General features: G+C 43.8%; 1 protein-coding gene and 1 long non-coding RNA gene across 5 annotated transcripts in view; one reads left to right on the forward strand and one right to left on the reverse strand.

Moving 5' to 3' along the window:
* Positions 1 to 27,436, reverse strand: part of LOC126529978 (AP-3 complex subunit sigma-2-like) — a 58,595-nt gene that overhangs the window by 26,747 nt on the left and 4,412 nt on the right. For 2 of the 4 annotated variants that reach the window (XM_050177443.2, XM_055070161.2), the window contains exons 3-5: positions 22,068 to 22,179; positions 16,822 to 16,893; positions 292 to 399 (exon numbers count right to left, since the gene is read on the reverse strand). In XM_050177443.2, the coding sequence (XP_050033400.1) occupies positions 292 to 399; positions 16,822 to 16,893; positions 22,068 to 22,179 (292 nt within the window). Of the gene's footprint in view, positions 1 to 291; positions 400 to 16,821; positions 16,894 to 22,067; positions 22,180 to 25,504; positions 25,536 to 27,436 lie in introns of all 4 variants that reach the window. The other 2 variants (XM_055070159.2, XM_055070160.2) reach the window with 2 other exon arrangements.
* On the forward strand, positions 6,875 to 9,024 carry LOC129384598 (uncharacterized). The gene is made up of 2 exons (XR_011894704.1): positions 6,875 to 7,327; positions 7,472 to 9,024. It is a non-coding gene; the product is annotated as an uncharacterized lncRNA (long non-coding RNA).

Genomic DNA, 27,436 nt, shown 5'->3' on the forward strand with positions numbered 1-27,436 from the left:
AGTGCACCTTTAGTGCTGCCCTACCTATATGCTTACAAAATAAACTAGCCCAAGACAAAATTTTACTGCAAACAGGATTCCGGCTTCACATTTAGATTGTACCAGCATTGAGGCCAGATGTCCAAACAAAACCCACTAATCTAAAAAAAAAAAAACAAAATATTTCTGAGATATGAAGCATCTGGCAAGATATCAGATTTTCAGGGCCTTGAAAATGGCATTCTGAAACTCGGCGGTCTTCCAGGACTGTTACAAATCCTGAAAAAGTTCGTTATGACATAAGACACTCACTTCCTGCTTCTCAATGGTTGCCTGATCCGTGACACGAGTCATGAGTTCAGTCATGTTGGTGTCGACCACCATACCTCCCATCACAAGCTCGTTCAAGATGTAGTGCACCTGAATTTGGAAACGAGACGATGAGGGTTAGACAGCATTCAAAATGCTTTTGTGCGAGTTTGCAAGGCTTGGCTTTATACCAAAAAAACACTTCCAGAACAGTTAGCCACCATTTTTCATTTCAGCAATTTCACTTTATTTATTACCCCTGAGGTGTTGTACCTGCAATTACACTCATTAATGGTGGCACTATTTACTGATTCCCATTTTTTTCAATCAGACTTGGTCAACAGCTAGTATAATAAGAACAGTGCTGGTTAAAAATAAATAAACACAGACTTGGAAACAGTTAGTATGCTTAAGTTCTTCATAGCACAAACCAGTTAGGCGGATAAAATTGTCTTCGCTTGTTTCACATACGCAAGCAAAATGTACCTGCTCTCTACAGCTTTCAGCCACCGTGCCATTGCTTGGCTTCAAATTAATTAATGTTTTGTGATAACAACTATGCTAATGATATTATGGCACTGAAGTTTTATAGTTACCATAAGAATCTTCGGCTTTCTCTACTAAATTCTCTCTCTGTGTCTTTGCCTGCCCATGTGAATGACTTATTATGTGCATTTCGAGCTTTACACAACAAGGTGATGTTATGGATGCTCAAATATTTAGCAATTATAGCTGTGATGGCTATCTCATGAACTTGCAATTTTGCACGTGTTGAGTTCACGTTTTTAACTTTCTCTACGTTTCTCTTGGACTGTCCTCGAAAATAGCTTGTTTATTTGTGGTACGCAGTTTCTGCATCCCACTCTATAGCTTCACATCATGAATGCTCTCTCCCGTCCCCTTTCCCCCAACCTCCATTTCCTAGCAAATTACTCTGGACACCAATCCACATGGTCAATCACATGACAGAAATCAAGCTTCTCTTCATGGATATATTGCTCCATCAACTTGCAATAGTGACAGTATCTCTAGTGGAGACAAACATTTTTCTGATAAAGTCATGTTCCATGACAATTTGTGCATATCCCCTTCATGTACTACGTGCCCAATTTTGCATGCTAAAACAGTGAATCAAAAGCAAAAGCAATGCTGAAAGTAATGAAGTCCAAAACATGCCACCTACATCACGAGACACTTGTGTTTAGACATTTGGTGAACTTTCCTAGCTGAGTGCTTCACCACCAGTGATAAACATTCTTTCTTGGGTTCCTCATTGCTGGAATTACACAGTGGCTCAAAAAAAAAAAAAAAACAAGCATTAAAGTTAATTATTTTATGGTGCGCTGAAAGTCACTGTATATGCTCTGTTCTTTAAAAAAAACTACGTTGCGAAAACCTTTGAAGTGCTGCCTCCAAACAAAATGCGTCAGCGGCATGAAGGTTTTCACTACTTAGCACCAATACATCCTGTTTATTTCTCAGTGCTGGATTTCCAGCAGCAAGCCGTTTCTGTTGGCCACATTCCTTATAATGTGGTCCTACACTGCTGACAATTAAGTGCACAGTCAGGCTAACAATGTGTTTTAGATACAAATCTCCCAAATTGATGCCGTGAGATCTGACACAGACCGTGCACTTGTCTGACCACCGCTAATGCAAAAATTGGTCCTAGGTCTCAGCAGCACAATGCTGCATGTGTTCCAATCTATCTGTCCAACTTGTTTTGGCTCCACATTACCTATTGCGATGTAGAAATGCACTCCCCCACTATGAGCCCAAGTAGGAAGAACATGACGAAAAACACTTGCTGCCAGGGGGAGGAGGACGATGGCCCAACTAGGCAATGAATTAGGGGTGTGCTAATATTCAAAAATTTCGAGTATTATCGAATATTATATTCTTAACATTCGTATTCGATTCGAAAACTACACATTTGAAAATTCTCGAATATACGATTGGATATAAATATTCGAACCAAATCGATTGTATTTCTGGCTGTGTGGAAGCAAACATGGTTCTCAATGTTTATTTCTATCTAATCTAAGAAAATGTGTCTGATTTTGTGCTGAACTTTTCGATAATTTCTTGCTGGTGAAATTTCGCCTGTAAAACAAGCTCAGCCATTGGACGTTGAAGCTTTGCAGGAAAGCCAGCCTCAGTAGCAAGGGACACGGGTTTGCGAACAGCGAGGGTGCACTCTTTTGTAGGTTCCACCCCGAGTCCTGAGCTTATTGCTTGGCAGCAAATGCGATGAGTGACGGCTGATACTGGGTAAAATGGCTCCCAGTTTATGGGAAATTGATGTGGTATAATAAGGTACAGGTTGGAGAGAACAGACAACTAGCAGAAATTACTCAATTTTCCAAAGCTAACATGAGCCAAATACGCAATCCTTTAGTATAATAGCTTACTAGTTTAGTTTTTTTACTAAAGACAATGTAATTGCAATGTTTGAACATGTTAATATAAACCAACTTGCTATTAAATTCATGCGCATATTATCATTCCATATTCGATTTGATATTCAATGCTAAGTATTCATTCGATTAGTATTCAAAAATTTGGATATTCGCACACCCCTACAAAGAATGCAAGCATATCTATGGACATTTAAGTGCACTGATGCTTGCCAGCATTTTATCTAGAGCTTAGAGGGTCTCTGCCTTCACTTAAAACAAAAAAATGACAAGCAAGAGATGTCACGTCAACGCTCTTTAAAGGTGTAACACACTCTTGTTGTGGTCAGAATGTTTGTGTAGAATACAGCTAGAAGTCTGGTGCTATGCAAACATACACTGGCCAGGGCTTTTTATTTGTGATTACTAATGTTCTACATGGCAGGTTTGTGTTCGTACAATACTTGCCACGCTACTGAGGCATTACAACAATGCAGACACGTACTCCTGACCCTTTCTTCACCTTGACATCAGATTCATTCCCAAGAAGCATTGAAATGTGATGTACTTTCTGTTCTAACCCTTTCCAGCAGACTTAATGAAGAATGCCTTGACTACGATGTGGTACCCAGCAGGAAATTAGATAATTTCTACTGCACAAAAAGGACATAACAAAAGTGGCCAACCATCACCCAACACAGAGTTCTTGCATTTTCTATTGCTTTTTGGATGTTGTCTGCCCTGAAAATACTAAACTGCAACTAGTCCTTTCATCTCTGTTACTCATAACTGGGCACTCGTGAACAGTGTATCACTACATAGCATGGTCTCCAGTTCAGTTTCTGTTTATTTCTTTCATAAGTGGATACCTGCTTACATAGGTATACAGAAGGAGGTCCCAGAGCATGTGGCTAAAAGGGGTTTGCTGCCTATTTCAGAGAAAAATTAACAACACACTTTCCTGCTGGAAAGGCTTATTGGCCTTCAGACAAGTGTGTTGTTAATTTTTCTCTGAAATGGGCATCAGACCCCTTTCCGCCACATTCTCTGGGACCTCCTTCTGTATACCTATGTAAGCATCCAAAAAGCCTGTGCAAATGCTTCACCCAAAATAACTTTGCTGAAAAGTGTACACTACCAAGAAAGGCTCTTTCTCCACAAAGTTCAGCAGATAAGGAGCATCTGCACACCCTCGTACATGTTCAGAGACTGAACTGAATGGTACTGAATGAAGCAACAGATGTGTGTACATATTTAGTGAAATTGGCATTCTTTGCCTACTTGAGCCGTTTTGAATCTGTCCGTCCGTCCTTTTATGCTGACCCAGTGGCCCACATTGCCTACTAGCACGGGCCACTTGTTTGTGATGCTGTCGTAGTCATTCCATCGTTGTCATCCGACACTCGTCATACTGTTGTCGTCATGCCTTACACACTGACCCAGTGGTCTCACTGGTCTAATATCCACAAAGGCCACAAATATCCAAATAGGCCACAAATATCCAAATAGGCCACAAAGTATGTGCTTGTGGTCGTGATGCCATTGTGGTTGTTGCATTATCATTCCAGCATTATCATCCAATTCTCATCATGCCATGATTGTCATGCAGTCATCATGCATTTGCTGTCATGCCGTTGTCCTGAGGCCATGGTCATTCTATTGCCGTTACTCCAGCCTCTTCACTAGACTCTCGTCATGCTGTTATGGTGACCCAGTGGCACAAATTGTTTAATAACTTGGGCCACTAGGTATGTGATGGTTGTGATGCCGTCGTGGCCACTGCATCGTCGGCATACTAGCTTTGTCATCCGACTTTCTTCATTCCATCGCCATCACGCCAACGTAGTCATGCATTCATTGTCATACCATTGTCGTGAGGCCTTTATGGTTGTTCTATCGTTGTCACTCTATTTTCTTCATTCAACTCTCGTCATGCTGTCATCATCACGCCTTCTACACCAACCCAGTGGCCCATGTCTAATAGCTTGGGCCACTAGGTGTGTGCTTGTCGTTGTTGCCATCGTGGCCATTGCACAGCTCTACTTCCAGTTTCGTCATCCGACTCCTGTCATGCCATCGTTACCATTCTATTGTCCTCACACCATTCTCATGCCATCATTGTCATTGCTACGCCGTTGTGCATTTGTTATCATCCTTCGTAGTGATGCTGTCGTGGTCGTTCCATATCATCATCATTACAACTCAGTCATCTGAATCTCGTCACACTGTCATCATCACACAGTTGTCATATGATACTCGTCATACCGTTGTTCTACCTTTGTGATCACTTCAGAAACATCATCCTATTGCCATAATGCCATAATCGCCATATAATCTTTGTCAATCCATTGACCTCATTCCTTCTTCGTCATTACATTGTAACTAAGGCTGTCGTCATTCAATTATGATTATGCCAGCACTGTCCTGCCAGTGTAGTCATTATGTTGTCGACAGAAAGTACCTGCATGCATTCACTGTAATGCTGTTTTGGTTGTGTCATTGTTGTCCTTCCAGCTTAGTCATCAGGTTGTCGTCATACTGTTATCACATCATTGTCATCATCTCATTTTCTTTATGCCGTCGTCGTCATGCCGTCATCATTTTACTCTTGTTATCATTTCAAAATTATTTATTGATGTTATTTATTTAGTACATACTTCAGTCCGAAAAATTGTCATCTCATTGTTGTCATGCTGTCGTCATTCCATCAAATTCATTCTTTCTTTGTTATTTCATTGTCCTCATTGCATCGTCTTCAACAAGTTTTCGTCATGCCATCATACTCATGGGTGACCATGTTAAGTGAATGCCCAAGCAAAGTGAACCAATAGCGGGGACAGTTTATGTCATATGCAGCCGAAGCAACGAATGTCTTGGAATGACCACTACAGATTTTAAATAAGCAGTGCTACAGAAGTATGGTGTGTTGCTACATTACTTGAGTGATAAGTGCATTACCATTGACAGACTTCGTGAGTTGGGTTCTATCGTAATTCTTTTCCATTCAAAAACCGTGCCAATAAAGTCTCAACACCATCAGGATGTTGGTTTAGTGGCTCAGTGGTTTATATGGTTATGATAGCTGAGACACTAAAGAGAAACACTAAATTAGTTTTGACTGATTAAGTATTCTTTCAAAAGTCAATTTTTTTTAGTATCGTGGTAATAAGTTTATTATTAAAAAAAAATTGGGATCAAATCTTTTTTTTTTTAATTTGCGCCAGAACCTTAGAACTCAGTATGATGTCAAGGATTTCAGATCATTGCTTTGTATTTGGGCTGATGTGGCTCTGCAAAATTTTTTGAAAACTTGCTAAGTCTTTGGCTGTTTTAGAAAATAATGATTCAATTTTTACAAATAAGAAAAGTGAAATAGGCCAGAAAAGATGCTGTCAAAATCTGTGACGTTCATGGCGAGCTGGTGCAGAAGCTTCCAGGTGGTGGTGTTACCTGTTGCTCATTTTGGCATCTTTTCTTTTACAGAGTCTCTTCGTGTGGTAACAGTGGCTTTTTTTACACTTTAGAAAGGCAATTATCTTTATATTGTCGCGGTACAATGCGGACAGAAGACAGGGAGACGTTCAAGAACAACAGGACAAGCTTTACAAAAACAAACAGAACCGAGGCACGTCTTCTTCGTCCTCTCTCCAATCTCAGCCACCCACTAGACGGAGTCGGTTATTGCCCCCATCATCGTTGTCTTCTAAGTAGAATATATGCTTCATTTGTCCTTCCCTAAATGAGCATCGCCCCGATGCTAAACCATAAATGTCACTTGCGGAAGTAAAGGCCGCTAACACAGTTATTCGCTCACATACGGCTTCATGCGGACAACGTGCACAAGTTCAGGACAATGCGTGCGGCGCTGCGTACAACTGGCACTATCAGGGACGACCTCGTATGTGACATCACTGAGTCGGCGCAATACTCTATATGGTCCGCCGTATCGTCTTAACAGCTTCTCAGAAAGGCCTCATTTCCGTATGGATGTCCAAACCCACACTCTGTCGCCGACGTCAAAGATGACCATTTGACGGTCGAGATCATAGCGCCCTGTGTCGTAGTCTTGCTGCTGGCAGATCTGCAAGCGTGCGAGCTGCTGAGCCTCTTCTGCGCGTTGCGTAAACTCATCGGAGTCCGTATCAGCGTCGTCAAAGTCATGTGGAAGCATTGCATCCAACATCAGTGGGCACGGCGAAAGCGCTGCGGGCAAGGTGCTCAAAATGCTACGTCTTTTCCTGGTACAGGTCCTGCTGTTGTCAAGTGCGCATGCATCTTCGCAGACTATCACCGAGCTTCATCAAGTTTCAACAGAAGAATTCGTCACCAAAGATAGCACATCTGGCAGCGCCGTCACCGTGGGGACGCCACAGGTACATGGATATCGGACGTCATCGACCGTGACGTCATCAGCCCTTGGCCCTATAAATTCGGCACCACACCCGTGCGTCTTCAGTGGGCACGGCGAAAGCGCTGCGGGCAAGGTGCTCAAAATGCTACGTCTTTTCCTGGTACAGGTCCTGCTGTTGTCAAGTGCGCATGCATCTTCGCAGACTATCACCGAGCTTCATCAAGTTTCAACAGAAGAATTCGTCACCAAAGATAGCACATCTGGCAGCGCCGTCACCGTGGGGACGCCACAGGTACATGGATATCGGACGTCATCGACCGTGACGTCATCAGCCCTTGGCCTTATAAATTCGGCACCACACCCGTGCGTCTTCAGTGGGCACGGCGAAAGCGCTGCGGGCAAGGTGCTCAAAATGCTACGTCTTTTCCTGGTACAGGTCCTGCTGTTGTCAAGTGCGCATGCATCTTCGCAGACTATCACCGAGCTTCATCAAGTTTCAACAGAAGAATTCGTCACCAAAGATAGCACATCTGGCAGCGCCGTCACCGTGGGGACGCCACAGGTACATGGATATCGGACGTCATCGACCGTGACGTCATCAGCCCTTGGCCCTATAAATTCGGCACCACACCCGTGCGTCTTCAGTGGGCACGGCGAAAGCGCTGCGGGCAAGGTGCTCAAAATGCTACGTCTTTTCCTGGTACAGGTTAGTTATGTGTGCACCATACGATCTGACGATAGGTTTCTTGTTCTCCTGCCGTGCCCACGCACATGTCTAGGCTGTGCCTATAGCTGCTATTGTTCATGTATGCTGCTTGTTTGTGGAGATATAGAAATGAATCCAGGCCCAACAGTTGACGAAATGTTTCAGAGACTCATTGAGGGGCAGAAAGACATTAGGTCTCGTTTAGAGGCAACGGAAAGGGCACTGGGGAACTTTGGTGATCGCTTGAATAAGATAGAGGCAAACATAAAAGATCTACAGATGAAAACAGATGGGATTGACAACATAAGCAAAGCTTTAAATGGTGTGCAGGATGCACTTACACGGCATCAAGACAGACTCGATGATTTGGAAGATAGAAGTCGGAGGTCAAATTTAATTGTTTTTGGCGTAAAGGAAGATCCTATTGAATCAGAGTCAGACTTGCGCAGAAAAGTTATCGATGATCTCTTTTCTGCTAAATTGGGAGTGCAGTGTTCATCTGTAGCTCGAATCCATAGACTGGGGAAAAGTTCTTCTAATCGCCCTGTCATAATGTACTTTCAGGACTATAGAGAAAAGCAAGCGGTCTGGAGCAATGTATCTAAACTAAAGGGAAAAAACATTAGAATCGATAATGACTACTGCGCGGAAACGTTGTGCAAACGAAAGCATCTTTGGCAAAGTGCAAAACTTGAAAAAAAGGCTGGAAGTAAGATTTCCTTGGTTTATGACAAGTTGAAGATCGATGGGCGGTACTATAAATGGGATGCTGCTCTAAACTCTAGAACATTGATAGAGCGCAACAACAGATCCTTATTTGAAAGCTAACGGCCAGATACGTCCGATGTGCGGTTAGTTTCTTTCAATGCAAGAAGCATTGTGAACAAAAAAGATAAACTGGAAGATTGTTTGCACTCTTTGGATCCGCACGTGTGTGTCATAACTGAAACCTGGCTACACGACCAAATAAGTGACGATGACATAGTCCCACCAGGTTATCGGTTATATCGGCGGGACCGAGGATCTAGAGGGGGTGGTGTTGCTGTGGTTGTTAAATCCTTTGTCGATGTTGACGTAGAAAGCCAGATTGCTGAGCATGAAAGCCTTTTTTTGAAAATCAAAGTGAAGGAAACGGCGTTTTATTTGTGTGCAGTTTATCGTGCTCCAGACACTGATGAAAGCTTTTTGAGTAAATTGTATGACCGTTTGTTGTTGTTACGAAATAAGAATGTTATTGTAACGGGTGACTTTAATTTGCCTTTAATAAATTGGAACAATTTGTCTTTTGGATTATCGCATACGAGCGATAGAATCCTTGATGTTATGCTTGCTCTTGGTCTTGACCAAATAGTTACTGAATGTACTCGCGGAACATCAATACTTGACCTGCTGTTCATTAGTGAAGGATTTAGACAAGGAACTGTTACAATTGAACCTGGCATATCTGACCATAAGTTAATTTCTTTTTCCTGGAAGGTCGAAAAATCAAAAACACGTGCGCTTGATGTCGCTACAGTTAAGGAATTTAGTAGAGCTGACGATGTGGCGATTATTGACTACATTGAAGAAAATGTTGGGATTACATGTGATGATGTGGAAAGCTCTTGGCAAAGGTTCGCTAATGTGCTTAGGCATTGCATTAAAATATACGTTCCAAACAGAAAAATACTTAAAAAGCGGAAACATCCATGGATTACTCGTGAAATTATACACATTAAGCGTAGACTTAAGAGATATCGTAAGAAGCAGGGGACGTCAACGCCACTGTTTATAGAAATCAAACGTGAGCTATTATCAAAGGTGAGCTGCGCCAGGACTAAATATTTTACACACACATTAGCAGAGTTTCTAAAGACTGATCCGCAGAAATTTTGGCAGCATTTGAGTAAACCCAAAGATGCACTTACTAAAATAAAAGTTAGGGACAAGATTATCACTGATGCTGCCGAAATAGCTGAGAATTTTAATCGGTATTTCTACGAGGTGTTTTCAGAATTAGATGAATATGAAATAAAAGCAGTGGCTGCACCAGAGGATGGCATTGAGATAAATCGTGAGGGTGTTCTGGCGATGCTCTTGAAACTGGACACTAAAAAATCCGTTGGACCCGATGGTCTTCCAAATGTATTTTTGAGGCGTTACGCAGAACAAATATCAGGCTGCCTCACAGACATCTTTAAACTCTCATTAGCAAACGGAAAAATTCCTTCACAATGGAAAATAGCACGGGTGGTTCCCGTATATAAGAAAAGTGATCGATTGTCTGTTTCAAATTATCGGCCTGTTTCCATAACATCCAGTTGCTGTAAGATGTTGGAGCATATTGTAGCCGGTTACCTGCGAAAGTTCCTGAGCGATCATAATCTTTTGTCGGATAATCAGCACGGGTTTCGGCAGGGGTTATCCACAGTTACTCAGACTGTTTTGTCTGTACATGAATTTGCGCGGGTGCTTGATATGTCCGGGCAAACGGACGTGGTTTTCTTTGATTTTAGCAAGGCCTTCGATAAGGTGCCACATGGCAAACTTCTCTATAAGATGGAATGTATGGGTATACCATTTTTTATTATTCGATGGATTCAAGACTACCTTACAGACAGACGGCAATATGTGGAAATTAATAAGACCGCTTCTAGTGTTGTTAATGTTCATTCAGGAGTTCCTCAGGGAAGTGTGCTGGGACCTTTGTTATTTTTAATATATGTAAATGATTTAGTTGCGGTTGTTCCTAAAGATGTCTCTGTTAAGTTGTTTGCAGACGACTGTGTTGTGTTTAAACAAATTTCATCTGAACATGACCACATCTGTGTTCAAAAAGCAGTTTTTGCTATTGAAGAATGGTGTCTGAAATGGGCTATGGAACTTAATAGTGAAAAAACTGTTCTCTTACGTATAACTAGAAAGAAGTCTCCCATTTTGCTTCCTTACTTCCTTCGCGGCAACCTGATTTTGGAAGTTGACAAATATAAATATTTAGGCATAACACTCGACAATAAGTTAAAATGGTCGGCTCACATTACTAATATTTCTACATCTGCATTTCGAAAGCTATGGGTTTTACGAAGAAAGCTAAAAACTGCCCCTGCACACATAAAAAAATTGGCTTACGAAACTTGTGTGCGGTCTTTACTTGAATATGCTTCAGTAGTGTGGGACCCATACACAAAAAAAGATATAATGACCCTTGAAAAAGTCAATAGGAAAACGGTTAGGTTTATATACGGAAAATACAAAAGGGAAGACTCTCCTTCGCAGTTAATGATCTCAAATAACATTCATACACTAGAAACCCGCAGAAAGATTAATAGATTGGTATTCTTAAACAATAGTTTAACAGGAAAAAATAAGCTCCAGCTTCCAGAGTGCATTAAGCGTCCTCTAGTGAGAAGGACTCGGAGCGTTCATGAGCATTCACTTGCTCCCATCTTCGCCAAAACTAACAGCTTTAAGTACAGTTTTTTCCCAAGAACAGTAGAAGATTGGAATTCGTTACCGGCATCTGTTTTTTCCTCACAAAATTTTTCTGATGCGTTACATCGTCTCCTTACCTGATATGTATGTTTTGTATCCTTGTGCTGCTAATATTGTATAATTTTATTCTTTTGGTATCCGTATGCTGCTAATATTGTACAATTTTATTCTTTTGGTTTATTCTTTTGATATATGTGTGCTGCTAACATTGTATAAATTTTATTCTTTTGGTTATGTAACAATGTAAATTCATTCCTGCTTGGGCCAAGCAATGGCCTGCAGTATTCTGAAATAAATAAAATAAATAAACATCGTTCGTACATCCCGTCCGTGAGCAAGGGTGAACGGAGTCATGCGCGTTGTCTCTTGTTTCGCCGTGTTGTATGCAAAGGTGATATAAGGTAGGATGTCGTCCCAATGGAGAGCATGTCTTCAATTGTTTTGTTTAGGTGTTCTCTTAATCCGTTGGTTTGTGGATGGTAGGCGGTTGACTTCCGATGAGACGTTCCACTTAGCAGCAAGACGTGATCTAACAGTGCAGCCGTGAATGCGGTTCCTCGGTCTGTTATTACGACGATTGGTGCGCCGTGTCGCAACACAGCATGCACAATGAAAAAGAGCGCCACCTCGGCTGCTGTACTTCTCTGGATTGCCTTTGTTTCAGCGTAACATGTGAGATAGTCGGTTGCGACGATAACAAAGCGATCCCCTGCAGTAGAAGTAGGAAGTGGGCCCAATATATCCATTCCAATTTGGTCAAATGGTCTCCGAGGAACCTGGACGGGTTGTAGGAGGCCAGCTGGTTTCGACGGAGGCGACTTGCGCCTCTGGCAGTCGAGGCAAGTGCGAACGTGATGGTTCACGGTGGTGGTAAGCCTCGGCCAGTAGTACCTCTGCTGCACTCTGGCCAGCGTTCTCGTGTAGCCTAAAGTGACCAGAAGTCACCTCGTTATGACAGGCTTCAAGTACTTCCGTACGAAGAGCTGCAGTAATGACAAGCAGATAGCGGGACCCGGTCGAAGAAAAATATCGTTTGTAAAGTACCTTTGCCCGCAAACAAAACGACAACAGTCCTCTTGCGAAAACTCTAGGTGGTTTCGCAGATCTGCCCTCTAAGCAATTGATGAGTTCAAGCAACTCAGGGTCGTCCCGTTGTTGTTGCGCGATGGTGGATGTGTTCAGAACACAAAGAAATGCCGAGTCTTCTTTGGGTGGAGCAGACGACTCTATCGGTGATCGAGACAGGCAGTCAGCATCCGTATGTCGTTTCCCCGACTTGTACTTGACAGTCATGTCAAACTCTTGCAACCGTAGGCTCCAACACGCCAGTCATCCCGAAGGATCTTTAAGGTTTGTCAACCAACAGAGTGAATGGTGGTCGCTTAGAACTGTGAAGTGGCGGCCATACAAATATGGGTGAAATTTCATAACCGCCCATACTACGGCGAAGCATTCTTTCTCAGTCGTGGTGTAATTAGCCTCTGTGCATGAGAGTGTTCTACTTGCATAGGCAAGTACTCTTTCTGTGCCCTCCCGCTGTTGCACAAGAACAGCTCCTAAGCCAACATTGCTTGCATCAGTGTGGAGCAATGTAGGAGCGGTCTCATCAAAGTGAGCAAGCACTGGAGGTGTCTGGAGACGTTCCCGCAAGTCATTGAATGCACCTTGCTCTTCGTCGCCCCGTACAAAAGCAACATCGTCTCTCGTCAGGTGAGTTAACGGCAACGCAATATGAGCGAAGTCTGCAATAAACCGCCGGTAATAGGCACAGAGGCCAAGGAAACGCCTGACAGCCTTTTTATTAGATGGTACAGGAAACTGTGCGACAGCGGCAATTTTTTCGGGATCTGGGTGGACACCTGCGTGGTTGACGCCGTGACCAAAAAACTGTAGTTCCGCAAAGCCAAAGTGGCACTTCTCCGGTTTTAGGGTAAGCCCGGCGGACCGGATGGACTGCAGAACCACTTCAAGTCATTCACGATGTTCTTCAAATGTTGCGGAGAACACGATGATGTCATCGAGGTATACTAAGCAGGTTTTCCACTTCAGGCTTGAAAGCAGTGTCCATGAGGCATTGGAACGTAGCAGGGGCAGAGCACAAGCCGAAAGGCAAGACCTTAAATTCGTATAGACCATCTGGTGTCACAAAAGCAGTTTTTTCACGGTCTCTCGGGTCTACCTCAATTTGCCAATATCTGCTTTTTAAATCCATTGAAGAGAAGTAACGCGCGTGTCGAAGCCTGTCGAGTGAATCGTCTATACGGGGAAGCGGGTACACATCATTCTTTGTCACCTGATTTAGTTTTTGGTAGTCCACACAGAAGCACAAGCTGCCGTCCTTTTTCTTGACTAGAACTACAGGAGATGCCCAGGGACTCATTGATGGTTGGATCACGTCGTCTTTAAGCATTTTCGTCACTTGATGTTGTATGGCTTCACGTTCTCTGGGAGCAACATGATAAGAATTTTGGTGAATTGGTCTTGCCGTATTCTCTGTAATTATTCGGTGCTTTGTTAGAGATGTCCGACCGACGCTGGACGTCGACGCAAAGCAGTCGCTGAATTTGGCCAGTAGCGTAAGAAGCCGTTCTCGTTCGTGTGGCGACAAAGCAGTGCTAACGTCAAGTACAGAAGCTGGGTCTTGCGTAGGTGCTTCTTGGAGTAGTGAACAGCAGCCGTGGACATCCGCAACACCGTCAAAATAAGCCACAGCCGTGCCCTTTGGAAGGCACCGTCGCTCTGTGCTCAAATTTGTAAGCAACAGGTTCGTGCGCCCGTCGGTGACATTTACGATTCCTCGTGCGACCGAGATACGAGATACCACGAGTAAACAACAACGTGGTTATTTGGTCGGCAACGCCTTCGCAATGAAACGGTACGTCACATGCTACCGAAACAAGGGTACATGATCGAGGTGGGATGACGACGTCGTCTTCTGTTAGACGAAAGGAGTGGTGTTGCGGCGATAAGCTATAGACTAAACCAGGACTATTATAAAACGTCACCATGTGATCCGGGATGTTAATTATGGTGCCATTTTCTTTCAGAATATCCGTTCCAATAATCAAATCTTTACAGCACACAGGCAGAACGATGAAAGCGGCCACGAAAGAAGAGTCCCTGATATCAATTCTAGAAGTACATCTTCCAGTAGGCATCAGTAATTGACCGCCTGTCGTCCTTATGCGAGGTCCCATTCATGGCGTCTTTACTTTCTTCAGGCAGAGGATGAGTTCCTGACTCATTATCGAGAAGTCGGCACCAGTGTCGACTAGCGCTGTCCCTGGCTGTCCGTCCACCAAAACATCAATGTCGGCGCTCACAATTTCTTCGGTGTTTATCGGCTTCACAGCGTTCTGCAGTGGGAGTGTTGGGGGCTTTTTATTGTCTTGCAGCGGGCCTGCAACCTTACCCCCTGAGGTCGCCGCCTTCAGTTTCCCCGGCGTGGGCTGGGCGACCTTTGTCCTTGGAGGTCAGCAAAAGTACGTCCAGTAGGTGAAGCCATCTGACGTGGAGGGGTTGGAGAATGCGACCGACGGCCAAAATCGAACCTATCGTTGGGCACGGATTCGTCATTCTGGTGCGCTATTGGAGGTTCCCGAAAAGTAGCGTCGTCGTGGCGTAGCATGGAATTGTCATTTGCACATCGACCGTAGGACCACGGACGATGAGGTAAAAATGACGTGTCGCGATGCCAGCAATTACACGAAATATGGCCAGCGCCTCCGCAATGAAAGCAAAGTGGTCGCCTATCAACGGTGCGCCATACGTCGGTTTTCCGAAATTGCGGCTGTCCCGCAGCGTCGTTTTGCGGCGTTGACCAAGGGGTGGTGAACGACGGCTGCTGGTTTGACTGTAGCGGTGTAACGGGTGTGCGCCTCGAAGAATCCTCTTGCGGCGGCGACCAAGGAGTGGCTGTTGGAGGCTGGTGGTACAGCGGTGTGGTTGTGACGGGTGGTGGACATCGGACAGCGGCGGCGTAAGTGATGGGACGCTGGTGATCTTGAAAATCGGCTGCCGGGAACGCCTGCCTGTTTTCGTCGCGCACCACTTCGGCGATTGATGCTACAGGTCTATCCAACGTCGGTGTCAGAATCTTTCGCACTTCCTCTCCGACAAGCTCTCTGATCAATTCACACAAGGAAATCTGATACTCGGCAGTCCCTGCGGCGGCATTGATTGCATTGCTGGTGCACAGTCGATCGTACTGCCTGCACTGTTGATGAAGGGCCCGCTCAATAGCCATAGACTCTTTGATAAAGTCAGCGACGGTGACTGGTGGATTCCGCACAAGCCCCGCGAACAACTGCTCTTTTACACATCGCATGAGATAGCGCAACTTCCTATCTTCGGTCATGTTCGGGTCGGCTCTACGAAAGAGGCGGGCCATGTCCTCGGCGAACATTGTGGCCGACTCATTAGGTTGTTGGAATATATTTATTCAAAGTACTTTACGAGCCTGCACTTGAGCCTTGTGGCCCACCTTTAAAAAGAAATTCAGGGAGAACCCTTCTCACGATGACTGTCGATGGCAATGCGATTTGCATTCAAACAACGTAGCGACACATCATATTGATAAAGATAAGTTTATTTAGAATATATAATGATCCTCTTGTTAATTCCGTAGCTTTGGCTAATGTGATCTTTCGGGCACTGGCCTACTTTGCTAGCACATTCGCATGCCAAGATCGGTCAGGAGCATAAAGTACTTTACGGGCCTCTATTTGAGCCCTGTGTCCCATCTTTCAAGTATCTAGGAGCTTCACTATCAGCAAATCTTTCCTGACTTTCTCGCATTACCACTGTTTTGGCTAGTGACTTCCAGATCTTTAGGATACTTACATTGGAACTTATACAACAGCCTAGCCAATAATTGTATGTCACCTTTTCAAACACTTGTCTGTCTGCAGCTTGAATTTACTGTTCCAATTTGGTCAGCATGCTACAATAACTTGACATTCTAGAATCTGTGCTGAATAGGTCCTCTTGTTTTGACTCCCGAAATGGTGACTGTCGCTATAGCATAACGGAAATAAAGCATGTTCCCTCACTTCTATACTGAAGTACTCGCCATTTCATGATCACTTATCTACTAGTGCAACTAAATGCCTCTTTCTCTCGAGTGTCGCTTTAGCTTTACCTGCTCCGAGTCAGAGGAGTGCACAGTGAGGCAGCAAACTCCGGTAAGAAGTGTCAAGAAAGCAGCAAGAAGTACCACCACCCAGTTAGTTTCATCTACAGAAACAGCCTACAAAGTCAGCCAAAGAGAATATTTTCTATTCTAAAATGAAACAGAATTACCTTCCTTATAATTTGTGGTTGACTACAGTTTACTAACTTTAAATGGGATGGGCTAGGTGCCCATCCACTTTCGCAGTGGCAGTGCCAATCATACCCTTATGTTTACAACAGTTTCTTGCTAACGATAGCAAAGTTATCGGTGAAATGAGAGTCTTGTACATCTTTACACACGATTTGATCACTTCGGCTTCACTGAATATCTGATTTTTGTGTCCCTTTAGTGCATGCAGACAGCTCAAATGAATATTTCTGCTTCACTTGAAGAACATTACGACTTTACAAAAGCTGAGAACATACAATTTACTGACCTGGTCCACATGAAACACGAGGTCAAGCTCGCAGACGTTTTCAAAGGCCTTATCGAGCAGCTCTACCAGGACCTATAATCAAAATCCAAAATAGATTCCAAAATAAAAAGAAAAAATGAGCACATGCAGTGTAAGCGAGAACCATATGGCAGTTTGCTATTGCGCCCTTATAATTCCTAATTATGCAGAATATACCCGAAATAAAAAGCAAGAAAGAAGGCACAGCCTACAGACTGTGGGATCAATGCAAAGCATTTTGCAGGTAGCTGGCTATCCAGCATGGCTTGGCATGACGCAGAGCCCATTATTATATAGACGAGCAATTCGAGCAATTCTGTGTGCGACGACAACAGCACAATGACCACATTGAAGATGGTCCTATGGTGGCAACAGCATGATTTCTGCTGTGGCCGTTCGACACAGTTGTGTGTGTGACAACAGTAGCAAGGCAATGATGACGAAGATAACATGATGACCAATTTGTACTCCATCAAGGAAATTTTATATGTTCCGCTAAAAGCTGGACCGATCCTGAAGACGATACAGTGTCACACAGCAGGTACGTAGCGGTAGCTTTAATTAGAAAAGGACTGGGGAATGTGGGCGGATTCCTAAAAAGCACAGTGTAACACAGTGCCTCAAAGCACCAGCTGCCACAAGGGGAGAATACGGGAAACTGGCACGCTCTCGCTTACATACGAAACTTGTCGCTATGCATTGTGACACAAGCAAAAGACTATTATTAATGTGTCCCATTCCTGCATCTGCAGCCTAATGAAAACTGGCACGTCTGTACATGCTCGAAATTTTTAATTAAAGCTAATTATTGCTATGCAATTTGGTGCACCTACCGATCATCTTAAAGAACTCATCGGGATTGGCACGTGAGAAGTGTGCATGAGTCTTTTTGCTGGCGACTTTTGTTCGATTCTATCAATAGACATAATTTTCTTCATTGAGGAGGCCTGGCTGTTTCATCACGAGTTTTAACCAACTCTGCAATGTCTGTGTCGCTGCATAACGTCAAAAAGAAGGCAACTGAGCTTTTAGTACGCCTGAGGAAAGACTTGAGCAATTGCAACTACTCTTTGAATTCCTCCACTCCTTGCTGCTTCTCTCTCTCTCTTGTTGCTTGCGCAGCACTTCCGGTTCACCTCCCGAGACAACCGAAGACGAAATTAAAAATAAATGAAAAAGAAATAGAGAAAGAATAGTACAGAACAAAATTCATGGGTTTCATTACAGATATGATATCAGAGCATAAGTTTGGTTACAAATTGAGTTACTGAAGCACCTGGAATATTTATAATTTGAAATCAGTGATTATCACACTCCAAAGCACAGAATCGTAGACTCTTAGAGACCCACCACATGAGCAAGTGAGCATGTGAGCAAGCTGCGTGTGCGCTCGTTAGATGCTCTGACGTCAGCACCGGAGAGAGCGCGTAAGGGGCCCTTCATGCGCTGCGCCCCGCCAGATGGCGCGCGCTGCGCTACCTCCTCACCCTCTCTCATATCGTGCCAGGGGAAAGCCGTTCGCTTACTTAACCTGAAGAACACCAACGCCGAGGTGCGAGTGCCACTAAGAGACACCCAAGTCAAAGATTAGGGTCGCCTATCATTTTTTTTCTTTGTGAAACAGGATCTGTCACAAGCAATGTGGAAGCACAGTTACCATAGGAACTGGTAGTACACTACGAGTCCAACAGACACTGTCAGATTTTGCTATGTTATTTTCATTTTCACAGCACCACACTCAAGTGTACCCGATAGGAATGCAGCATCAATCAGTGCCGATTCAATATTTGTGCTTATTGTAACCTAGATAGAACTATAAGGAACTTGCATATTCCCGACAACCCTGTGCTGCAGCCAGGCAACACTGGTTTTCAGCGTCATTGTGAGGGATAGACTTGGGCAGGCTGTAGTAGCCGATCATCTGCCCAACCGCCTTATGGCATGTTTTGCATTTACTATTTCTCCAACATTTCTACACGGAAATCTGACATGCATGCCGCTAAGCAAGCACTGTGTCTAAGTGCATAGTTCCAGCCGTAAGGTGCATCAGTGCACAAAATTCGATACGGCATTCAATTCATCGACTTTACTTGCAAATCTTCCAGCATGCCTCAGTGCCAACCATTCACCTGTATTTCACATTAACTGTAACAATCAAGTAGAGCAGCCCCTTTGATTTACAGTCACTCAATAAATTTAAGTGAGTGTGTACAGCACAGTCATTGCAAGTTATCCTTTTTTGACATTCATGAGCTTTAGCACCGTTATAATGAGCCGAGTCCCTCACCTAAAGTCATGTATCCAACAGTGCTCAGTCATGTTCCTTAACCAAGGCTGAGACGCTGGCCAACGGTGGCTACAACAAGTTGGCTTGATCACATGGCCGAATACGCTAGCGTTTACGAGGCCACACTTCGACTGTGAGGTATTCCAGCACCAGTACACAAGATATTGTAGCATGTTGTACTCTTTAATTTGCTTGCCCCTTTTTTGTGGTTTCCTGTGATGTAATATGTAATGATGCAAAGCTTGGCAATGAAGTTGTGGCTTGTACAGTCAAGGCCTCTCCATCGCCGCTATCGCTTTGTAGTAGTAAATGATGCATGCCAGCATGTGCCAAGATATTCCACCTATCATGTTGTGGGGAACCAAACTTGGATTCACAGGGCCATGTTATGTGGTGAACACATTACATGTATGTCATAATACCACAGAAAATTTCCCAAGATCAGTAGTTGCGTGGTAGGCTCACAAACCTACACACATCTTGCGTTTGCCAGCACGGCTATCCTTCACAATGGTGGCGGGAACCCAATGTGTGCACAGGGTTGTCGGCAGCATGAAAAAAACAGGTCTATGGAAGGTGTGAAAGCACCACATCAGTAAGCATGGCTAATGGAATCGCAGGTATTTCCAGCACATGTTCGCACATATACAGTTCAGCCTCATTATAATGAAGTCGCATCTGACACGCAAATATTTCTTTTGTATCTGGTATTCGTTGTAAGCATATATTTGGTACATGCGGATGTCGACGAGAAACATTTTAGATTTACTTTGTTATGTCCATTATTTCATATGCGTGTTCATTATACTGAGGCCCAACTGTACGGAACTGCTTTGTTGTGCAAACGTCGATCGCTGTGAAAGATATTGCAGTGCACTGGATCAGACAGCAAAGTGAAACAACATAGCACTCATGTTTATTCATTTAATATAAATGCTTTAAAGGCCCGAAAGCACTACAGAAAGGAGTGGTAACAAAGCAAAATATATGCAGACAATGATATAAAGGAAAATTTTTAAGCGATAGCATGGTAGACTGCTGTCTCGAGTGAAGATGTATCTGTGATGTGAATGATGGATGCAGGAAGGTGGTTCCAGTCGACACTTGTGCAGGGTAAAAAAGAATCATCGTACCTGTTCCTTTGGCAGGATATTACGGCATTTTTACTTCTGTGGTCAGATTGGGATGAAACATAGAAAGATGGGGTGATAAGTTGTTTCTTCAGCCCATGCTTGGAGCAATAAACCTCGTGGAATAGGCAAAGGCAAGCATATTTGCAGTGTAATGAAAGATCTCGGAGATTCAGTTTTTGTTTTTTTTCATACATGTTACACTGCCTGGTGCGAACAGCGCGAAACATAGAAGGGACACGAGACGAGAGGATGACAACACAAGCGCTGACTTTCAATGTTTATTTGAAAGATACATGGCTTCTTATACATTTGCCCACACGTGTCACAGACATGTCATTGCACGTCATGCGAAACACACTTTTTCGCACTCAAGATAATGATTGCACTTGCAAAAGCTCAAGTTCTCTTTTTGTTACCAACAAGGACTGCATGCTAACACACTGCTCAAGAAGGTTGGCAATCTCGGCTGCCTCAATAATCTCCCGAACCAGGTGGTCATTGTGTTTTTCCAGCACTTCACAGCGTCTGAATTCTGCGGCGCAATCTTGTGTCCCTTCTACGTTTTGTGCTGTTAACACCAGGATGGAAAACCCACAAGCCAAAGCTGCTATTCTAGCAAAATGTTACGCTAGAACAGTGGGAGTTATATAAAATAAAGCGAGCTGCTCGAGGTCGCCAGAAAAGCCATAAAGCAAGCCAAGCTTATTTTGAATCGTTTCAAGCGTAAGGGCTTTAGTGATGCTTGATCGGTATTCCAAATGGCAGATGTATAATCTAGTTTGAGTGAACTATGATCTTGTAGAGTGTCAGTTTTACAGATGTAGGAACAATAGAAAAGTGTTCTTTTGTCTTACTCTCTGGTCATGTGTCTGGGCTATTTTATCCTTGGCAATGTGGTTCTGGGCCTCGCTAATGCTCATTTCCAATTTTCACACCAAAAATGTGATGTGAAATAACTGATGTTCATATGCAATGCATTCCAGCTGGCCAACGACATGTTCTATTTCACCGACAGAAAGGTACGATGTTAAAGCCATGACCTTCAAGATTGCGATGCTTCACGTGTTGTGCAGACGACAGTGTGCCACGTGTCACAATCATTCACGCTGCGGGGACACATCCGACTTCTTACCGCATTCGACCTGATTTATGATTTCAAGCCTCACGACAAAAGGCGAATTCTGCCACTTCATCACGGCAACACTGCGGGAGAAGGCCCACAAGGCACACACACAATGGATCAGTAAAGCACCGAGACAACTCGCACTTTCGCCATTTTGCACGGCGAGGGCACAAGAGCCTCTGATTGGCTGTCTGAGCAAGCGCTGCGGGCGGGCCAGGATAATTTTTTGCAGGGGGGTGTCGGCGGCTCGTCCGAAGCAACACGGTCATGGTAGGGAGAGCGGCTGGATGGAGCCGCGCCGTCAGGTTTGCCCGCAACCGCGAGCGAAAGCCAACTTCTGGGGGCACTTTTCCGCCACTTGACGTTCTATATATCGGGAGTCGCTGCTATTTTTGTTCGATGTAAACGTAATTTTTGCTATATATACTCATTGTAACTATACCGTGCCCAGAAATTGTTCGATATATAGAATAATTCGATGTAAATGGGTTCGATATAGTCGGGTTCGACTGTGCCAACTGGCCTGAGGGAACACAATCTAGTTTTGGAGGACAACCTCTTGAAATCTCCTCAGGGATGAGACGTGCCTTCTCATGCAAATTTTCTTTAGGGCGCAACAAAAGGCAGCAGCTTCAAGCATGTCGAAAAGCCGAGCATAGACTCATGAAACGCTGAAACTACATACCTGAATCAAATCCAAGATGCCCAGCTCACTCTCACTGGAGTCAGCACAGAATACTATGAACAGAGTGGCGTAGCGACGGTAGATAATCTTGTAGTCAGAATTTTTGACGAGACTGAAAAACAGTGAACAGAGGTGCCAGTTACATGTGAGATGCGATGCTTTCAAAAGGATGAAAGAAAAACGTAGTGAAAATGCTCAACACCATGTACTGTCTATGTTAACCTCGTGATGACCGACATTGCATATGCTACACACACTTTAATGCCTCATATTTCTGGCTTCAGCATAAGAAATTAATGGCATAGCTTATAGCAGCATTTTCAATGGGCTCGAGTGAATTTTCATTCGTCAATAGTTGAGCAAAATGAGTGCTAATTACTACAGCAATTAGGCTTTTTCTCAATTATTACTTCATTGTATTTCTTTTTTTCGGTACAAATGTACTCTCCATGGCCAGAAATGAGGGTAAAAAGCTAAATTTAATATTTTTAAATTTTCATGTGCAAGAAACCACAATATGATTACGAGGCATGTCATAAGGGGGCATTTTTGAGTAATTTTGACCACCTGGGGTACTAACATGCATCTGAATCTAAGTACATGAGCATTTTCGCATTTCACCACCATTAAAATGCGACTGTCATGGCTTGGATCAAACCTGCAACCTTGCTTAGCAGCACTCCTCATAGCGCCATAACGTCACAGCCGTGAAAAGTTTGCTCTAATTTTCATTGATGTAGAACTGCATGGACATTACAAGTTTAACAAAATGAGCTTCAGTACTGCAAACTGCCTTAAGAAGCTGCATTACGAGATTATCATGAGCCTAAAAAGGAGTGTGTACAATGCGATTTATTGTCCCAAACTAAGACAGAGGCTAATACCCCAGTCACACAGGTGCTTTCAATGTCCCTAGAATCGAACAATGTTTGCTTCAAGGGAGGATGCGTGCTGTCACAGGGTGCATCAGAGGAGGCCTAGCTTAAGAGAGCTTTGAGTCAAGGGAATCTGTGTTTGTTCTTTGAAATCCCAAGCCTAGAGGCCATCCGACAGACCAAAACAAAATTCTGTATAAACACAGAAGTTCAATTTTTAGCAGTTAAAAATAAATTTCGCTGCATTATAGACGTTTCTAAGCATTCAAAAATTTCATGACACCTGCAATCTCAATCATGAACACGCCAGTACAAAAGCGCCGGCAAGGCTTGTCACCAGCAGCAACATCAACGCAACATAGGGGCTGTGTGCGATTTGGTTATTGGTTGCTATGCATCGAACTGTCCTCATTTCTTTTATGCACGTCGTTAGCTTATTTCATCCTTCATCAGTCTTGCATATTAGGACATGTTTTGGCTTCTGTTAAAAGCTTCAGAAAAGGACATATTCAAAATAGGACCTTGTGGCACTGACACATACCCCTTGAACTAATGTTCCTTCGAAAGCTCTATATGGTATGCTTGTGTTACTGGAGTGTAAGACAGATGGCCTATTGGTAGCCTTCAAAATAATTCTCATGACTCATGTAATTGGTGCTGTCCACCATTCCAATTATGAATGGACAGGCATTTGTGAAAACGAGACCTGCTCACAGACAAAACAAGATTTATTCATGTTAAGTGAGGCCAGCTAAGAGCTGCAGTTTCATGCATGTGTCTCTTGCAAGTAAGAGCAAGAAAAAAATCCGTTTAATCCCAATTTGCTAACATATGCTGGCATGGGCAAGAATGCTAATGCACTTGTCTTAATGAGCTGCACACAGGCAGCTTTGTTGGCAGTTTCATCACAAATGACATTGTATAGTGCATTGGAAACTGCTGACATACACTGTGGCCTTTCTCAGCTGCCCTTTGTGGTAATGCACTATTTGTCTTCAACATCGTCTGGTTGTAAGGGTCAGTGACACAGAGCAGACTCAAGATGGTGCAGATCCACATTTGAAACGTAGAATACTTTTATTTACATAATACTGCAGACCTCATGTGATCCACCAGTTGACCAATCGGATGACTGTTACATAACAGATTGCGCTACACAGGGTGACAAGTTCGTTTGCCAAAATATTACCAGTTGGTCAAAATTCTAGAAGAGCCTTCAACAGCACAGTATTTCTTGTAGTGCTATAGGCCTTAAAATGCAACAATTTCACAGGCAAATTACAGGAATGCCCCTGTGGTGAACAGTAGTAGAATAAGGAATGTTGCAGGAGCCAAGGTTTCTGTAAAAGGACTTGTCTTCGTCAGGGATGCTTCCCTGACAAATTTCCTTGTTGAAATGTTCGCTCCAGCAACATACAATGTCCAACCACTGCTCATCACTTCAGACCTCCAGTTTTCTGTGAACTTCTGCTGTGTTTATAAGTACCTCCAGTGTTGAGATATCCTGCATTCTGCAATATTTCTTTGCACACTTTCAGCTTCCCGAGATTGGGAGACTCATGGCGCAAGTCCCATAAATGCCTACAATTTCATGACCAGAATGGCCAACAAACCGAGTTAGGCCGCACTAGAGCAACCTAAAAAAACTCAGATCCAACGCAATTTTGGGATTTAAAGGAGGCAAAGCTTGTTTGAGTTAACGAGGCAGCAGCAGCAGCAGATGACAAAAGCAATGCCTCGTCACCTGCAGCTGTTCGCTGTACGTGACATGAGCATGAAGGCAATGTATGGTGCTTGTCAAGGAAAGAACGTTGACGAGAAGCGTATGCATAGAGAAGTACAAAACATATCTAAATACCTTTAGGGCTTCTATTATCTACTCCCTGTGCCGCAGTGGCACACCCACTCTGGGGGTTAACTAAAAATTCACCAACGATTACGATACTGCTTAATGCGAAATTTGAGTGCAGCTCCATATGTGCTTTCATTTCGCGATATATTGGCTGGCACAGTCAATCTGTTTCATGCGGCACATTGCAAATGGAGCAAAGCATGGTGCAACCGTCTCGCTAATCAGGAGATTGCAAGAGGCAGCACACGAGTGACATGTGGGCAAGATTCACAGCAGCCACTGCAGACAGACCTCCACTCATGTAGTGCTTTGTTTCCATATATGGTGTCGGTGATGTCATGGGTAAACAGACTACGCACACTACTCTGGCACCATCTCACAGCCATCATTGCCACAGAGCCTGTCTTGCATAGCACTATGCTTTAAAGCAAATCTTTCTTTGCCTTTTCCTGACTTTCCCACTGCTGCTACTGCTGTGTGGCTGCTTCTGTCAGGCACACCGCATCGCACACCACGTCAGGGGGGGGGGGGGAGGTCACGGCGTGTGTATACATAGAAGGAGCATGGCAGAGAAGAAAAGAGACGCGAGGAACTGGTTTGGACTGCACTGCAGCGAATGTGCACAATGCCCTTTGGTGCTCCTGAGTCTGTCGTCACCACATTAGCCTCTTGACAGCTGTAGTTATCCATGACCTCCCACAAGCGCTTACCTTTCTATCAATGTGCAAGTCCAGAGGGAAGCTAGATAGATTGCAAGAGAGGAGGGAAGAGGGGTGGCAGAGAATGGGTAGAAACAATGTAGTCGCGAAACAAGTGAATAACAGCCTTCCCACTCTTCGCTGCTCGCAGTTCCCATTCAAATACAAAGGGGGGGGGGGGGGGGGATAGGGAAAAGGCGACATGAGAAGGCAAGGAAATGCTGGATAAACTTAAGTTCGAGGTACAGTACGGTGCATTTCTGCTATTTCTGAAAAATAAAACCATGCAAATATGTCTAGCGGACAACTTACGCAGGGCGTACAGAAGCAGAGCCACATTAATTAAAGTGCACTGCAGGGTCTAAGCAAAACAATGGAAGTGGTCGCACATCAAATCAACACTTCTGTGCCCGCTGCGTGTGCTTTACAACGATGGCTCGAGGTCGCGGATTTCACTGAGATAGTCGCATTTTGACAGAGGCGAAATAAAAAACACTAGCACACTTTGATTTAGAAACACATTAAAGAACACCACGGTGCCAAAATTAATGTAGAGTGTGCCACTACAGCCTGCCTCATAATCCAATAGTGGTTTTGGCATGTACAGCCCCATAATCCAATTCAAGTTTAATGCTTCTGCCACGATGCGATGTGCCATGTGAGGCAATGACTATGCTCAACCCTCGCAGAGGTTATTAAATATGGCGCACAACAATGCCCCAAGCAAACACCTCTCCCTTTGCGTTCTGTGTACTACGCAGACAAACAGCAGGGATGCACACATGGTAACGTTTAACATCAACTCACCACTTTGGTGTTGGACAAGACGTTTAAGAAATTAAACATTTGCCATCAACATCACCGCTAATTAACATCAATCAAAGCAAACAGCACAGAAAGCTTTGCTTACATCAATTCACACAGTGAGTGGGATCTGCATAATTTCTTTCTTCTCACGCTTTCGCCATAGCCTCGTCCTCCGCTTTCCGCCTCATGGTTATTATTTATTTATTCAACACTGCCAGCCGCCATTTGGTAGCCAAGGCAGGAGTGGTACAGTTCCTTTGGTGGGTATCAAGATGCAGCAAATCAGGCAAACATTAAGACAAAAGCGAACACTGCATTTATAAAGGGAAAAGCAATCGCTTTGATGGGCGTCACGATGCAAGGCAAACATAATAGTAGCAAACACTGATACAAAAACGAACACTGCATTTACAAACTACAAAAGCACAAAAATGAACATAGGCATACTAAGTTTATAGGAAAGACATGACAGCAGATAGGAAAGACTTTTGATTTGTCATGCTATGTCACATGGGAGCCCATTTCATTCAGATATCGTTTTGAGAAAAAAAAGAAAACTGGTAAGCTTTCGTTTGGCACTGCGGAACTATGATTGTCGAGTTATGTTTGTTGCATGTTGGGCGTGCTGTGTTTTATTCCATGTAGGCCTCAAAATTCATTTTTGTTTCATTATTTATGATACTATGCAGCATTTTTAAGCGGTGCAACCTGCAGCGGCACTGAAGGGTTTGATGTTCTGATCGCCTCAGTAGGTTAGTGACAGGAACATTTCTTCCGTATGCATTGAAAATAAATCGAAGAGCTTTCTTTTGCACTCCCTCGATACAGTTTATGTTTACTTGGGTTCGCGGATCCCAAGCAACGTCAGCATATTCCAGCAATGGGCATATTAGTGTTGTGTAGGCTGTTAGCTTCGTTTTGCTTGGGCAGTGCATCAGACGGTTCAGCCAAAGCCTGTTGGATGCCTTTGAGACTATGTGCCCGATATGTCAGCTCCAAGTTAGGCTACTGTCAAATACAACCCCCAAGTATTTGTATTCATTTACAGAACTAATAGCTGTGCCATCAATTTTGTATGCGTAATTAAGAAAACACTTCCTGTGCGCTATAGTCATTTAAGAACACTTAGATGCATTT

Source organism: Dermacentor andersoni, chromosome 5, assembly GCF_023375885.2.
Source record: "Dermacentor andersoni chromosome 5, qqDerAnde1_hic_scaffold, whole genome shotgun sequence".
Lineage (NCBI taxonomy): Eukaryota > Metazoa > Arthropoda > Arachnida > Ixodida > Ixodidae > Dermacentor > Dermacentor andersoni.